Below are 14582 nucleotides of genomic sequence, written 5' to 3'. Positions count from 1 at the left end.
GTATTTTATCTTCAATTACTATATACATAAGTTTTTTTTTTTTTTTTTTAAATTATTATATAATTATTTGTTTTACGACAAAACAGGCACGCTAATTCTTTGAAGCTCTTCTTTCATTTGAAAAATATATAAAAAACTTCAAAATCAATCTTAAAAGATGATTATCAAGTTGAGTAAGATAAGCGTTTTAGTTCACTATTAGCCACTACCATCCTTTCCTTCAGTCATTGGGACTTGTGTTGTTGGAAATTTTACCTCTGAAAAGAATGCACAGAATTTAAAAGCTCCTCTCAAATTGAATGTGAAAATAAATCATGGACCTCTCAAATTGAATGTTAAATGTTTTTTTTTTATGAATAGTTTATAGTTGCTGGCTGCGGCCATGTTGTTTGCTCCAGCTTCGGCCGATTGAACTCATTCGCAGGGTGATCCTGTATCCCCCGGCCTTTTTTTGTGAATTGTAATCTTAATAAATTTTATTAATTGAAAAGAACTATTCATCAAAAAAAATGTTAAAATAAATCATGGATTATTTGGTGCAATAGTTTTACTAGACCTTATGTAATCTTAAAAAGCAAACACATGGGTCTACAAGTTAGGCGGTCATCACAAATATGTGGACGATTTTCCTTTTTACAAAGAACAGAATTTGATTTGTGCCCGCCTTCTTCTATGCCGACTTTGGCTGCATTACAGAAATGTTGATTAAATCACAAATAAAATATATCAAGACTTCTTTGGCTCTGATAAGTCTTCTTCCAGACAAAGTATTCCTTCTCTTGGTTTTGTTTTCCTATCCAACAATTGCCATAATGTTGGTTCCAGCATTTGCGCAGGTAATTCATAAAAACATCTAGTATAAAAACCACTTCTTGATAAATATGAATGGGCGTCTTCAACAGGAAGCTCTTTTTGATGGAATTCTGAGTGCTTACAATTTTTTTTTTTGTAGGATTCTGATTATTTTGAAGCTAGGCGTGTTCATTCCCTATATTGTTTACATCATCATCCTGGCTAGGGACATCAGGAGCAGGAATAATGTGCCCTGAAAAATTTGTTTCGGGTAAGCTAGTACCAATGGCACTGTAAATCACATAAAAGTTGAATGTCAGAAATTTAAACAATGTAAATGCAACGCAACATGACTACTTAACAGCAGGAAACAGAAAGTGTCTAAATTAACGACTTAATAAAATCTTGAGAAATGAAACGGATATGTTCTTGTCACCTTCTGTCTGAGACAACAAATGATCGAAGTTCACAGTTAGCAAATCTGCAGACAATGTAAGTAGATTTGAAAACTATAAATTGAATGAATCGATTTAAGAATATATTGCCATAGAGAAATCATAATCAACTGTTCTAATAACTAGTTTAAATTAATCTCAACAAGCAAGATTTACAAATAATAATATTACTATTGGCATTAGTCTAATAGCCGTGCGGTTAATAGAATACTTAAGCATAAACTTTGCCTATGGAAGATATCGATCGCGTTGCATATGGGCTAATGCGACCAATAAACCGATACATGTTTGCAAATCAATCTCTTAGAATAAGAGAATATAAGCAATAACATTCAAAGATGCTATTCCCTTGTTACTGGAAAGATATTTTGCTGCTCAAACATGTTACACAAAGGAGAAACAAATTGAGAAAATGTGTCTAGGAATTCTGTTGACAATTTTATTTGTTGAAATACCGAAGCCTGAAAGACTTAACAGATGAAGCTTCTAGATTCATCTCGCAGTGGAAAAATTCTGATATATGTGCTTGATATGCCTGTTTTTCCCACTCTTACTAGCATACATAAGATCTCTTAGAACCGAGAACACGGTTTCAGCTTTCAACTTCCCTGGAGTTATCTATCAACAATGCCACTTCAGACAACCATGATAAGTTGATAATAATATTTAATGTACCATGGGGCCTCTTTTTTATTTTGTATATATAAAAACTTAATATTGTATATCTAATAATTCAACACATAAAAATAGATTATGAATTATTTTAAGTTGATTTGTCAATGTTTTCCCCTCTTTAACCAAGTTTAAGAGGTTGCAATTTGTTTACATCTTTTCACGCTCCCACCACTTCTAAGGTCAGTTGAACAACTAGAGACAATTCAAAGAAGATTTGTATGGGAAGAATAAAGGAGGCATTCAAAACTTGCTTTTCACTTAGCATACAATCACTATCAGTAATCACAAAAAAGGTGGTCCTCAATATTAAAAATCTTAAAAAGTTTAACCAGGCTTTATCAATAAGACTAGAGTCAGGAAATATGACAGCTCACATTAGGTGACAATCATTTACTACAAATATTTCTAGAATACCAATGAAGAAGCCTTTCTTAGGACCCCAACCTCTCATCGATAGCAAATAACAACAAATCAGGAGAAGCAATGCTGCAGACTGCAGTAAGGCACCGCTAGGCAGCTTGGGAGGAGAAGAAACAAGAGTTTGGGAACATAGTTGGAATGGGAAATCCATATTTATACACCAGACCTGGAGGAATTATGAAACTATTATGCAAAAGTATGATTAGAAAAGAGTGGAACATTATCTTCAAGCCAATGACATACACAATGCCAAGAATTGACCAAAGAGTTACTAAGAGACACAAACAATTCACTAACAAGGACAAAATAGAGATCCCTGAACCCTACTTCTTTCCAACAAGCAATGAATGATAATTTGTTGATGAAGGTACGCTCTGATACCACTGACGAAGGGCCACACCACCCTTACCAACTCACAACCAAGAATGCAACAATAAGGAAACAAAGAGATGACAAAATACTTCCCAAGCAATTTTATTATACTTGACAATCCAATGGCAATTACAATAACATTTCTACAAGATCTCTCAAGATCCAATCCAAACCCAAGCTAGTCCAAATCCACACTGGTAGAAACCTCCGAGATCTCAACTTGTGCTCGCAAGCCACCAAGCAACCTCCTTGTTTCTAAACCACAGTCACTAGCTCTTCTCCAACCTTATCCAAGATCCAAGTGTAAACTGCCTCACATTCAGCGCTCTGTCTACACACTCACAACTCCATCACAATCCTGCTGTAAACTGCCTCACATTCGGCACTCTGTCCACAAACTCAGGAAAACTCACTCTTCACTTTCTCCTTCTCGTTCACACCTTCCAAATTTCTCACCTTCCAACTTTCACACATTCAAGCTTTTCCTTCCAAAGCTTTCACCTTTCCAAGCTTCACCTTCCACAGCTTCTACTCCACGAGCTTCCACTTCTCAAGCTTGATTAGAAATGCTCATATGCCTTGCTTAAATAGGCACTTACCACCCAATACATGACTTATCCACAACCTTCTAAAATTCCTCCACAAACTTCTACAACTTCCATAACCTTCTACAATATCCACAACTTTTTACAATATTCATAACTTTCTAGAATTCTACCCACACACCTCAATAAATGGAATGACAACCATTTATTTTTTTATTTTGTCTATTATGCCACCTATGCACTTCGAAAATAAAAATTCCCTTTTCCTTTCTTTTCTCTTTTTTTCCCCTTTTTATTTATTTTTATTATTTCTCCTCTAATTTTCGTCACTTTCTCTCTCCTCTAGATTTTTTTTTTTTTTTTTTCAATAATTTTCTCATGCAAGATGCTCCTGCATCATTTGTGAAGCAGAAGCGGGTGATATTTTGTGAAGGATTAGCATCTAGATCCATGAGCAATCTTGTATCAACTGAACATAGAGTAAGGGTGGTTGAGAGAATGCTGGCTTTGAGTGTAGGTAATGGACATGCTGAAAGAAGTTCTGAGGATAAATAATGTTCAAGCTGACTTCGGTAGCAAAACAAATCACAGTTGTATCGTCTGCAAAAATCCAAAACACCTTCTACAACATCTAGCATCTTCTGCAGTAGTGTGGTTTCGTTTTGTCAGCCTGCCATACACTTCTTCATCTTATTCCTATGGGTGGTTTTGTCAGCATCGATCCATGTAACTTCAGCAGCTTCCAAATTTCCAATCTTGAAGGTTATGCATCTTGGACCCGAGCTGGTGACTTGATCATACCCCCAAGGACAAAACTCAAACTCAAAAATCAAAACTACCGCCAAACCAGCTTAAGCAAAGTGACCAAACTACCAAGAAAAAAAGTGTGCCACCATTTGCAATACGGCAATGTGTGGAAAGGTCACAACATACATGTCAAACAATAAACACCAAAACAACACAACTGAGTCCATGAACAATGGAGCCCCGATGTGACTTCTGCCTGAGATTGTCCTTCAACTAACAAGTGGTGTTCTGTAACCTTTGAAATCAAGGGGATTTAATACTCTAATCTCCGATAGATCTATACGTTTTCATCCTCATATCTACATGCTCAAACAGGTGCTCAAAACAAATTTTGAATAGAATTTGGTTAAGAGTAGATGATCATTTGGATTAAAACATTTATACTTTTACAGCCTTTACAGAAAAGCAAGTTGGTCACTATGTACACCTGCAACTTCAAAATTAAATAGTGACCATGGGCAGGAAGGGTTCCATTTGAAAAATAATGATGCCAAAGACAAACTACTTGAAAAAATACAATACATGCTACTAAGTTTTGAGAAAGAAAAAATTCAAAAGTTGAAAATATTGGGGATCAGGGATTCAACAATTGAAAAAAAAAAAAAACTCAACTAAAGCATGATGGGTCAAGGTTCAAGCAATGGGCTATAACAAGGTAGATAAGTACGAAAAATACAAATGCAAGGTAACAAATAAAACATATGATAGGATGGAAAAGTTTGCTACTTCGACAAAAAGCAGCAGCAAAGAGTAGAGTTGGGAAAAAAGACTTATTTAGGAAGCGAAACACACAAGAGATAGAAATAAAGAAGACACAAGTACACACCTAATATGCATAAACTTAGACTGACTAGGAACATGACATAACACACTAGTACCTTTATTCAAAAAGAGCTTGTAGACTAGGTATGATCAACAAAGGATTGTCTTCTCAACAAACTACACGAATCTCATGATAAGTGCTTTGTGGTTGCCAAAGAGAACACAACCATCAACATTAGTTATAACTAGCTCCTAATGACTCTCTACAAGCTGCTAAGTAAATAAAACAGTCAAATACAATGTAGCATAAGAAGTAAATTATTATGAATTACAAACACAACCTTGCTTATCCTTTGATAGTTCAAATATGTCAATCTATATCTTTGTTTAATTTTCACTCTTTAATCAGCAATCAACACTCTTCTTCAAAGGTGATTGCTCTACAATAAGATTAGAGATGAACTATTTGGGTGTTTGTAATCGTTTCTAAGGATTTTCTAATGAATTTTTGGCTAAGTGCCTTATTTAATTTGGCCTCCTTTAGATATGTGCTAGGTCGGCTCATTTATGATGTGTACACATACACGTTCAAACCCATTGTCTTATCATCAGACATTAAGTTTTTAACTTTTATAAATTTTTATAGCCAATAGACAGCATAATATGATTTTATCTTCCTTTTAACATTGCACTTTGCATGTTAAAGCTTATCCTCTTTGTTCCTAAGGGTGTGCACCTGCTAATATCTACTATTATTAAATAGACTAACCCATTTATATTTTTCTTGCATTTTTATTGATTCCCACCCATATAATTTCCACCCTCTTATTATGCATTTATTTAATGGCCCTAATGCAAAAGACACTTCTTATAGTTCTATGCTTCAACATGGATTAAAAAAGGTTACCACCATTCTCTCATCGTACAGATAGATTTACACTTCACAGTTGTATGTAACACCTGTTTATTGCAGCTGTAAGCTCTTATTCCACAACTGTTTGCAGTCACACCTTTTCCCATTGATAAAAGGGGTCTCCGTCGAATGTTCTTAGTCAACAGCTATATATTTTCTTTCTACATCCGTATGCAATCATACATTTTTTCCACAATTTTATGCAGTCACATATTTGCTGATTTTACAACTGTATGCAGTCCAAAAGAAATGTACACAATTTATGTTTTTTCAATAGTTATTGGTATAAAATCAGTCCTAATAAATCAAAAGAAAATTGTTGAGGTCATTTGTGTTTATGTTTTAGGTTATTTGTGCTATCACTATACTCATCTTCTACAGCAGAATATTCAATCTATATCAGGACTTGAGAACTGTATAACATTTTCTTTCCTTTGATCTATTTGTTTATTTTATCGAAATAGAACTTTTAATCAGAATGGCTCATTCACATGGCTCTAATCCATACATGGAGTTTACGCATTGATTTCAAATTGCTTGAATAACATGCAGGAGTAGATTGATAAATTACAAGACTAGAATACGCAATTGAACTCAAGATGCAATCTTCAATGCCAAAGCTTTCATCTTCCACATGCATGGTCCATCTATTAGATTTGGCACATAATTTGTAATTCCTACACTTACGGTTTGCGAATCTCGTTTATAACTAGTGGATGACAATCCTCTCCAAAGAGGGCCAAAGTGTGGATGAAAAATGCACTATGTGAAACAATTGCTATTTCCTTTTCCTTTCGTGTCAATAACCTGCATAAACAAGGATTCCTTTTAGCTGGCACATAATTAGTCTTGCAAGATTCATTTTCATGACAAAAAGACTCAAAAGTCCAAAACAAAGTATGTACTTCCTTTAAAAGCATATGAGCAAAAATTATATATTAATTTAATAACATTCAACATCATATAAATTTAAATTAAATAATGTATGTGAGTTGTCCTTGATATTTTACTTTTCCAACTATATTGCACATCTTCTCGTTCATAATTATCTCTGAAAAGATATTTTGGTTTCCTTGTTGGACTGTGAAATTGCATGGTTTGAAAGTAAAATCCATCTTTCAGGCCCAGCGAGTAACCAATATTGCGGCATACCATTGGGCAATTAATATTTAGTTATATTGTGTTAAAAATATCCCGTGTTTATCAGATTCAACTGATACAAATGATATACATTTTACTTATTGTATGGCCAAGAAAGATAACCAGTTTCTTCCATTGAATTTGAAGCACACGAAAATCATTATTTGTTCAATAATCTGACAATAATGTAGTAGTTGTTGCTGTAGTTGGAAGCATTGCAACAGTGTCAACCCAAGAAATGGAAGAAGGTCATGAGTTAGAGCGAAGACAAAAAGTGGGTACCACCCTGGGTATCAATATTTAAGATTCATAGTATGGAATAAGTGAGGGTCTTCCCTTCCCAGAATGAAGTTGTTGCAAATAAAATGTATATAATAAATCTGCCTCTAATATGTGATATTTTGCAGCAACTAATATATGCATGTAGCATGATTTGCAGCAGTTAATAAAATCTAGGGTTGGTGCTGTATCAATCTCATTGTTCTTGTAAAATCTAGGGTTGGTGCTGTATCAACCTCATTGTTCTTGTAATTGGATAACAATTTTATTGAGTGGGTTTGGGACTTGGCTGCACGGACAAGGCTTATCAATAATTTAACAGCCTACCCTTCATTGGATTAGCCCACTACACAATGATGCAATGAACATAAACAATAAAATATTTGTTAAGATGATGTGATGTAGGATCCAAGCCACCGGTATGCCTGATAAATTTCCAGCTGACACTGTTTGTTGTGCAAGTCCTAACTATATTGTGAACACTGTTTCTACAAAAGCAGAGTTACTAGAAGTCAGCTATTATCATACAATTAGTTTTTGGCAATCTTGCTTGGGCCCATACTCCTAATGAATACTGGGAGAAGCTTGATCCTAAGAGACAAGTGAATTAAGGTGGTCTATTAGTGGAGATTAAAGCCTACAATGGGAGTTGAGTAAAAGCCAGATCATACTTCAGAGAGCTACTGTCTTTGCCAAGATGATTACTTTTGCTAATGCACATAAGTAGTATTATTCCAAAAATAATCCCTTTAGTGTTAGATTGTTGATGTAGATGATGATAAAACACCTAACCATCCTTTAAGGCTCTTTCTAGGGTGACTTTTGTGGATTCTTTAGTTTGATGAGATTGTTTTGGATGATGTGTCATTTGAGGCTCTAGTTGTTATGAAGGTTCAGGCAGTGACCCAACAACGGCAGATGATCTTGGCCTCAAAAATATTGCAGATTCAACAAAAGATATTCACACTTCTAGGGGGATGTTAGTCATCTTAAGCGTAGTCTGCAAACTTCCATGGGACTCAGCAACTTGCCAAGTATTTGTGACTTTTTTCATGGCCAAGTTTTTCAAGTACGCTGACTCAACTTTCTGAAATGCAAGAAAAAAGGTTAGAGTTGCCCCATTGTAAACAATGGTACTTTTTGCTGTCCCCATCACATGCCCTGAGAATGCATTTATATTGAAAAAAATTTCCTCAAACATGCAACAGTTTACTAAAAATATGCCCCGAAATACTACTATACTAAAATACATGCTCCAAAATGTTGAATTTACACTGAATTCGAAATCAAATCTTTTACCCTAAGCATTCTTTTAACTTATCAAGTTTTCGTTGAGTTTTATATTTTAAGTTTGTCGAGTCGGTGTTTATCAAGTATGCTCTTAAGTGGATTGCCTCAACCCCTAAGGAGGCCAAGGAAATCAGGGGTGTGAGACTGCCATATGGATGAGCATGGCATAGCCAATTTTGCTCTTGTGAGCATAAGGATGGATACACATGATCCACAATCAAATGCAAAAGTTCAAAGCTAAGAAAGAATGGAAGAAAACTATGACAGAGGAGTACATCCCTGATGTTAAACTTGTAATTTAGTACCCTATCCTAAAGGAAAGGAATGCCGAGAAGTGTATGACGTGCATGGATCTACTAGACCAACACACAAATGGTTTTGGTGAGAGGTGAGGCTGTGATCGTACAAAAGGATATTCTAAGAAGGTTATTGACTATAGGAAGACTTGCACTCAGACTTCGAAGGTGGAGCCTATACGTTTCTCTCTTATGATCAAATATAATCGGAGGTGCATCAAATGGATGCATTTCTTACTGACGATTTTAGAGAGGTGGTCTGAATACAACCACGCAATTTTTTACCATGGTACTTTTGAGCAAGTGTATAGACTTCAAAAAGTTACTATACAAGTTGAATGCAAGCCCCCAAAATATAGTATAAGATAATTAATGAAGTCTTTCTATTAAGAAGCTTCAACAGATGCAAGAAAAATGATGATGTCTATGGAAATATGTTTACATCCACATTTTCATTGTGTTTTACTACTTCGGTGATTTGACTATCACAAGGGATGCTACTTTTTTCATACACAATATTTTTTTTTTAAAAATCAATTAAGATGACAAATCGTGGGATAAGATGAATCAACTTTATTATGTTATATTGGTTTTTATTTATACATTTCCGAAAGATGCTAAATGTGACCCAATCTTGCACATGGATAGACTTGGCGGGAAAAAAACAAAGAGTTTATCTTTTTTTAATTTATTCTCTTGGATTTGTTTTTAATGCAAGAGTTGTGCACAAAGGAAGTTCCTAAAATAAGTTGTAAATGCGTTGAATGTAGATGCTTTAGGAACTGTTTTCTTTTGCACAAAAGCTCTATAAAATTAATAAAATGTGTTGTTGAAGAGAATGGTGAGTAAGAGAGAAATGTTTGAAAAGCATCGTTATGCCACTAGACATATTCTGGATTTAGATATCACCGCTGATTACTCTTGGAGAGCATTGGCTCTAGAGATTGTATTATAACTGTCTTGTTGTTCATAATGCAATTGGGTCTGGCTTTGGAGTGGTGGGTATTTGTCCCAAAAGAGTTTTCCCACTTATATCTAGTGTTATGAGTTTATTTGTTTAAATCTGAATTCATGTGTGTTTATCTAGTTTGCAATAGCTTGAGGTTTTGTAAGAAATTTTTAGCATCATCTCTCCTATTTGATTTAGCATTTGGAAGCATTATTCCGCACTTTGGATTCCTTTCAATTGGTATTAAAGCCTAGCCAACTTTGTTATTGTTGTTGGGTAAAATGATTTTTTGTGCTAATCTAGTTTTAGTGGGAGTTTTGCAAAAGAATATATCATAATCTTATTGCATGTTAGATATGACAAGCACATCCAACAGAGTAGAAATGGATAAATTTAATGGCAACAATTTTGAGTTGTGGACACTCAAAATGGAGGACATGCATGTAGATAAAGATCTATGGGTTGTGGTTTCTTCAAGGAAACCACAAGCTACATCATAGGATGATTGGCATAAGACAGATCAAAAAGGTAGGATTTAATAAGACTTTGGTTGATTGATTAGTCTTTGAATTTGGCATGGCCATTGAGTTACACTGGACCTTCTCAGATCAAAGAAAGTAGGTCCTTCATACAGAGTTGCTAGTCTTCATCCTAGGGAAGACACCTTTAGATTTCTGAGAATGAGAAACTAGACAATGGACTTAGATTCCAATCCCCAACAGAGTCACAAAAAACTGTTGGTTAACAGTTTGTCCCTCTTGCAACTTGGCTTTACCTGGCTTTACCTTGACTCTAGATGCCCATAATGTGAGGAAACAAAAGGATGTCACTAACAAATGGGTCAGTGTATATGTTATATCACTGCCCTCTGAATTATAAGGTACAACTCCCTTATATGCAATATATGCAATGAATTGTGTTTTTAATAGATCATTGGAATGGGGGTATGCTCTTAACCTAAGAGCAGAAGAGGATAAACCCGGATGCTGATAACTACAAACACCCCAGGCAGAAATAGATTTGGGCAACCTATAACACCCAGTGGAATTGATATCACAAGCTACCTTAAAGCCCTTTTAATACTACTCCTAATCTAATCTAAATGCAGAATAGTCCTATTGAAATGCAATCTAGGGAGAGCAAAGATGCACATGAAAGATGAAATGGAATCCACCTTAACTAATAACCTTTTACCAAAATGGAATCTGACAAGGAATTAATAGCTTCAAATGCATCAATCCTATAATCTCATAGCAACTATTCTAAGATGCAAGGTTAGATCAGCTGAAGGAGACAATGAAATCAACCTAGGCATGCTAGTCCTAAATGGAATCAGAACATCACATTACCTAATTGCAAACATCATACAAATCCTTCATTCCATCTAACTCTTCGATTCCCACTCAACATCTGGAAATGCAGGGGGGAAAGTTGAATAGAATTGTCAATTCTTTCTATTAAATTTGAAAATTACATATATAGGCCCACTCTTAGGGTTCTTGGCCAATTACAAATTCATCAGTTACAATAACAGAGCACTTGAATCACTCAAAAATCCAACAGTCATAGATTACAATTCAATACATCAAATAAAGAACACAGAAATAATTAGAAATCCTCAAAATGGTTCATATTCTTCTCTGATCTGTTGGCGCCAAATTCATATAATTTGAATCTCAACGATCATAATAGGTTTAAATCTCCACTGCTGATCTCCTATCAACAATCACGGTCAAAACCTAATAATCCTCTTTATTTCTCCCTTGTCGCTTCTTCGCAACTTTCTTTCATTCAATATCTTTACTCGATGCGATGATGTGATCCAACAATTATTATTTCATTTTGCAGTTTCGCAATCTAAAATGTTTTGAGTTCTTTTTAGCCTGTGGCCTTGCGATTCCTTTTATTCGCCACTTCACAGCTTGACGTGTCTCCATTTTACTAACCATGACGACTTAACGACAACTGCACACTAACATGATCACGCCTTCACAACTTGAAACAACTTCAATGTATTCTAACCTGCGACCTTGCAATGACCGTTTGAGGTTGACTGTTATCACTTTCGCCCGGTCGTAACCTAAAAACCTTTAACTGTCTGATTACCAGCGACAATGCGATTGTTTGTTTTAAGGTTTAACTATTAACACTTTCACAAGATCGCAACTGAAAATGTCTTGAATGTTCCTTATTTGGCGACCTTGCCAAAACTGCATACCTTAACCGCTATCGTCTTTCGCACTGTCATTACCTTTACTTCACGTTACCCTTAACTGCCAGCAACCATACGATCCTTAGCTTTCGCTGCATCACAGCCATAACCATAGGTTACTCTTAACCCTTTGCAACGATGCAATCATTCTGTTTTCCCTCTATTGCTGTCGCTGCCTTAACTTTGGGTTTCTTCTAACCACTCGCGACCATGCGATCATTGGTTTTCGCTTGTTCGCCTTATTAACCCAAGGTTGACTTAAATTGCTTGCGACTTTGCAAACACAAGCTTTTCGCTCTGTCGTGACACTAACCTCAGATCATCTTTAACTCCTTGTGACCTTGTGAACAATGGTTTTCACTGCTTTGCCATGTCAACTCTGGGTTATCTTAAATCACCGGCGAACATGTGACAATCATTGATCTTTATGATCTGACAGCTGGGAAGATACATCTCTAAGGACCATTATAGTTCCATCTTAGAATGCCATCTGTCGATCTAGTCTTCATTTGACGATCTGGCTTTAATCTTTGAAGCATTTGACTTGTCAACTTTGCAACGTAGACGCACGGATTAAATATAAGCCATTGATTGGATTTCAAAGAAAGTCATACCACCTTTGACTGGGTTCTTTCATCATTTCTGAGGTTTTATCTGCTTCTTTTGCAGTCAATTTGACTTCTTTGGTTTTCATGATGTTCCTGTGATTTGCACCTTGGACCTGAGCTTCGATCCAAATGTTTTTAGTTGCCATCTATTCTGAATGCAATGCGATCTTATTGCAGATGTATCATGCCTTCAATGAAATACTTGATCGTAGAGTTAGGGTTTCTGGATAACTTTCTTCAATTCCGGGAAATGCATAAACTTACCCTCCCTTTCCTAATGACCTAATATGAACCAATGCATTAGATTGCTTTTGAATGCCCACCTAGGTGTACAAAAACGAATAGATGAGAAGAGAAGTTCCTTAAAGGCAATCTAGACATAGACATGACATCACATTGACTCAATCCTAATCCTAGAAGTTTGAAAAATATAGGGGACTGAAATCATGGCAACTATTACACATTTCCTTCTAGGATATGACATATTCTCTTGGAAGGCATCATGGACATGATGCTAGTGCACATACCAAGAAAATATAAGTATGATGAATATCATATGGTTGATATTCCTTGTTGAATCATACTTCAAATGATATCGAAAGACAACATCCATTTTGACGGATATATTTTGATATCCTTAAATATGTCATTCTAAGAATATCATATCAATATGATATCTCTCTATATACTTGAGAGCGTAGTTTAAAAACTTAGTATCGGCAATATCTCGGTTGACCCAAAAAATTTGGAAAACTCAGAATCGGCAAAAACTCAGCGAAAAATTCGGCAATAAATCAGCACTTTTATTGAACATTTGAAAATATTAAATTTCTTAAAATATGCTTTAAAACGCATACATACACCAAATTTGTAGAATATATAATAATTTGAAAATTGAGATATCCACCATATATCATTCAAAGTTTTAAGTTAAACAATAATTTATACTTATAGCAAGAGGAACTTAGTCGATTAATCATTAACATACTACTAGAATCATATACCAAAAAACAAGTAGAACATCTTAATATAAATAAGTTCGATACATAGAAGTCAAACTCTACAAAACTACTACTAAATACATATTAAGTTCAAGTCTCAGTATCAATGAGAACTAAAAGTAGCAATCATAAATTGCGTCTATGAGTAAAACTCAAAAGAGATCCTTGTTGTTAGGTGGGTGGTGTTGAAGTAGTTGCTGTGGCAACATCCTCAATAGGTGCCCTAACAGGTCCCTCATGCTCGACAAAAGCTTCTGATGGATGACCAAGCTCATGTTCCTCCTCACGTGCTGCCACATCTACATTCCACTCATCTGCTTCTCTCTCAAACTCAGCTAACTACTCATCTGTCAGTAAAGGTTCACCAACATCTGCATCCTCACCATCAGGAGGAGCAATCCAATCAGCTGAGTATGGATCAATGTCATCCAAGTCTAGTGCTTCATACGAAGCTTTCCCTTTCACCTTCTTCTCGTGCAAGAGAAGGTTGTACTTCACATAAACCAAGTCATTCAGGCGCTTTTGAGCCAACCTATTACGTTTCTTTGTGTGTATGTTTTGAAAAGTACTCCAATTTCTCTCGCAGCCAGAAGCACTACAAGGCTGCGATAAAATTCGGATGGCAAGCTTTTGAAGATTAGGCATTGTGGCACAATAATCTTCCCACCACAGATCTGAAAGGACTAAAAAAAGCATTTATAATGTGGCAAAACTTCCAATAAACTTCATGAGCAAAATGAATGGTATGATAAAACTAAACACATTCTTTTTTACCTGGCTGCCAGGTGTATCTCCTACGTTTGCAATCAGGAGAAGAAAACAATGGCCCCTCTTCCTTCTTGTAGCTCTGCAACTCATCAAGTATGAGGTCTTGGAGGTCTGTATTAGCAACTAATCTTCAAATACATGTGTCCAAGCCAATTTGAACCTCTGCATTTGCTTTAAAGTGTTGGAAAAATAGTACTTGGGGTTCAAGAAGTAGGCAGCTGCATGAATGTGTTGGTGGAGTTGTCGGTTCCACCTACGATCAATGATGTTCCATATGGGTCTATATTTGGTCTCATTT

The 14582-nt window shown here is 35.6% G+C and overlaps 1 protein-coding gene across 16 annotated transcripts in view; it reads right to left on the bottom strand.

Annotated features, from left to right (window-relative positions):
• Positions 1 to 510: 510 nt before the first annotated feature.
• Positions 511 to 14582, bottom strand: part of LOC149551451 (phosphoglycerate mutase-like protein 2) — a 130503-nt gene continuing 116431 nt past the window's right edge. For 10 of the 16 annotated variants that reach the window (XM_089786954.1, XM_089786951.1, XM_089786947.1 and 7 more), the window contains 3 exons: positions 6429 to 6548; positions 1229 to 1273; positions 511 to 1083 (listed from right to left, as the gene is read on the bottom strand). In XM_089786954.1, coding sequence (XP_089643080.1) covers positions 972 to 1083; positions 1229 to 1273; positions 6429 to 6548 — 277 coding nt within the window. In that variant the 3' untranslated portion in view covers positions 511 to 971. The remainder of the gene's footprint in view (positions 1084 to 1228; positions 1274 to 6428; positions 6549 to 14582) is intronic. The other 6 variants (XM_089786961.1, XM_089786962.1, XM_089786956.1 and 3 more) reach the window with 1 other exon arrangement.

Source organism: Cupressus sempervirens, chromosome 6, assembly GCF_028749045.1.
Source record: "Cupressus sempervirens isolate cs-2001-9-10 chromosome 6, ASM2874904v1, whole genome shotgun sequence".
NCBI classification, from domain to species: Eukaryota; Viridiplantae; Streptophyta; class Pinopsida; order Cupressales; family Cupressaceae; genus Cupressus; species Cupressus sempervirens.
Note: the sequence above shows the minus strand (reverse complement) of the source record. Positions and strands in the feature narration are given on the sequence as shown.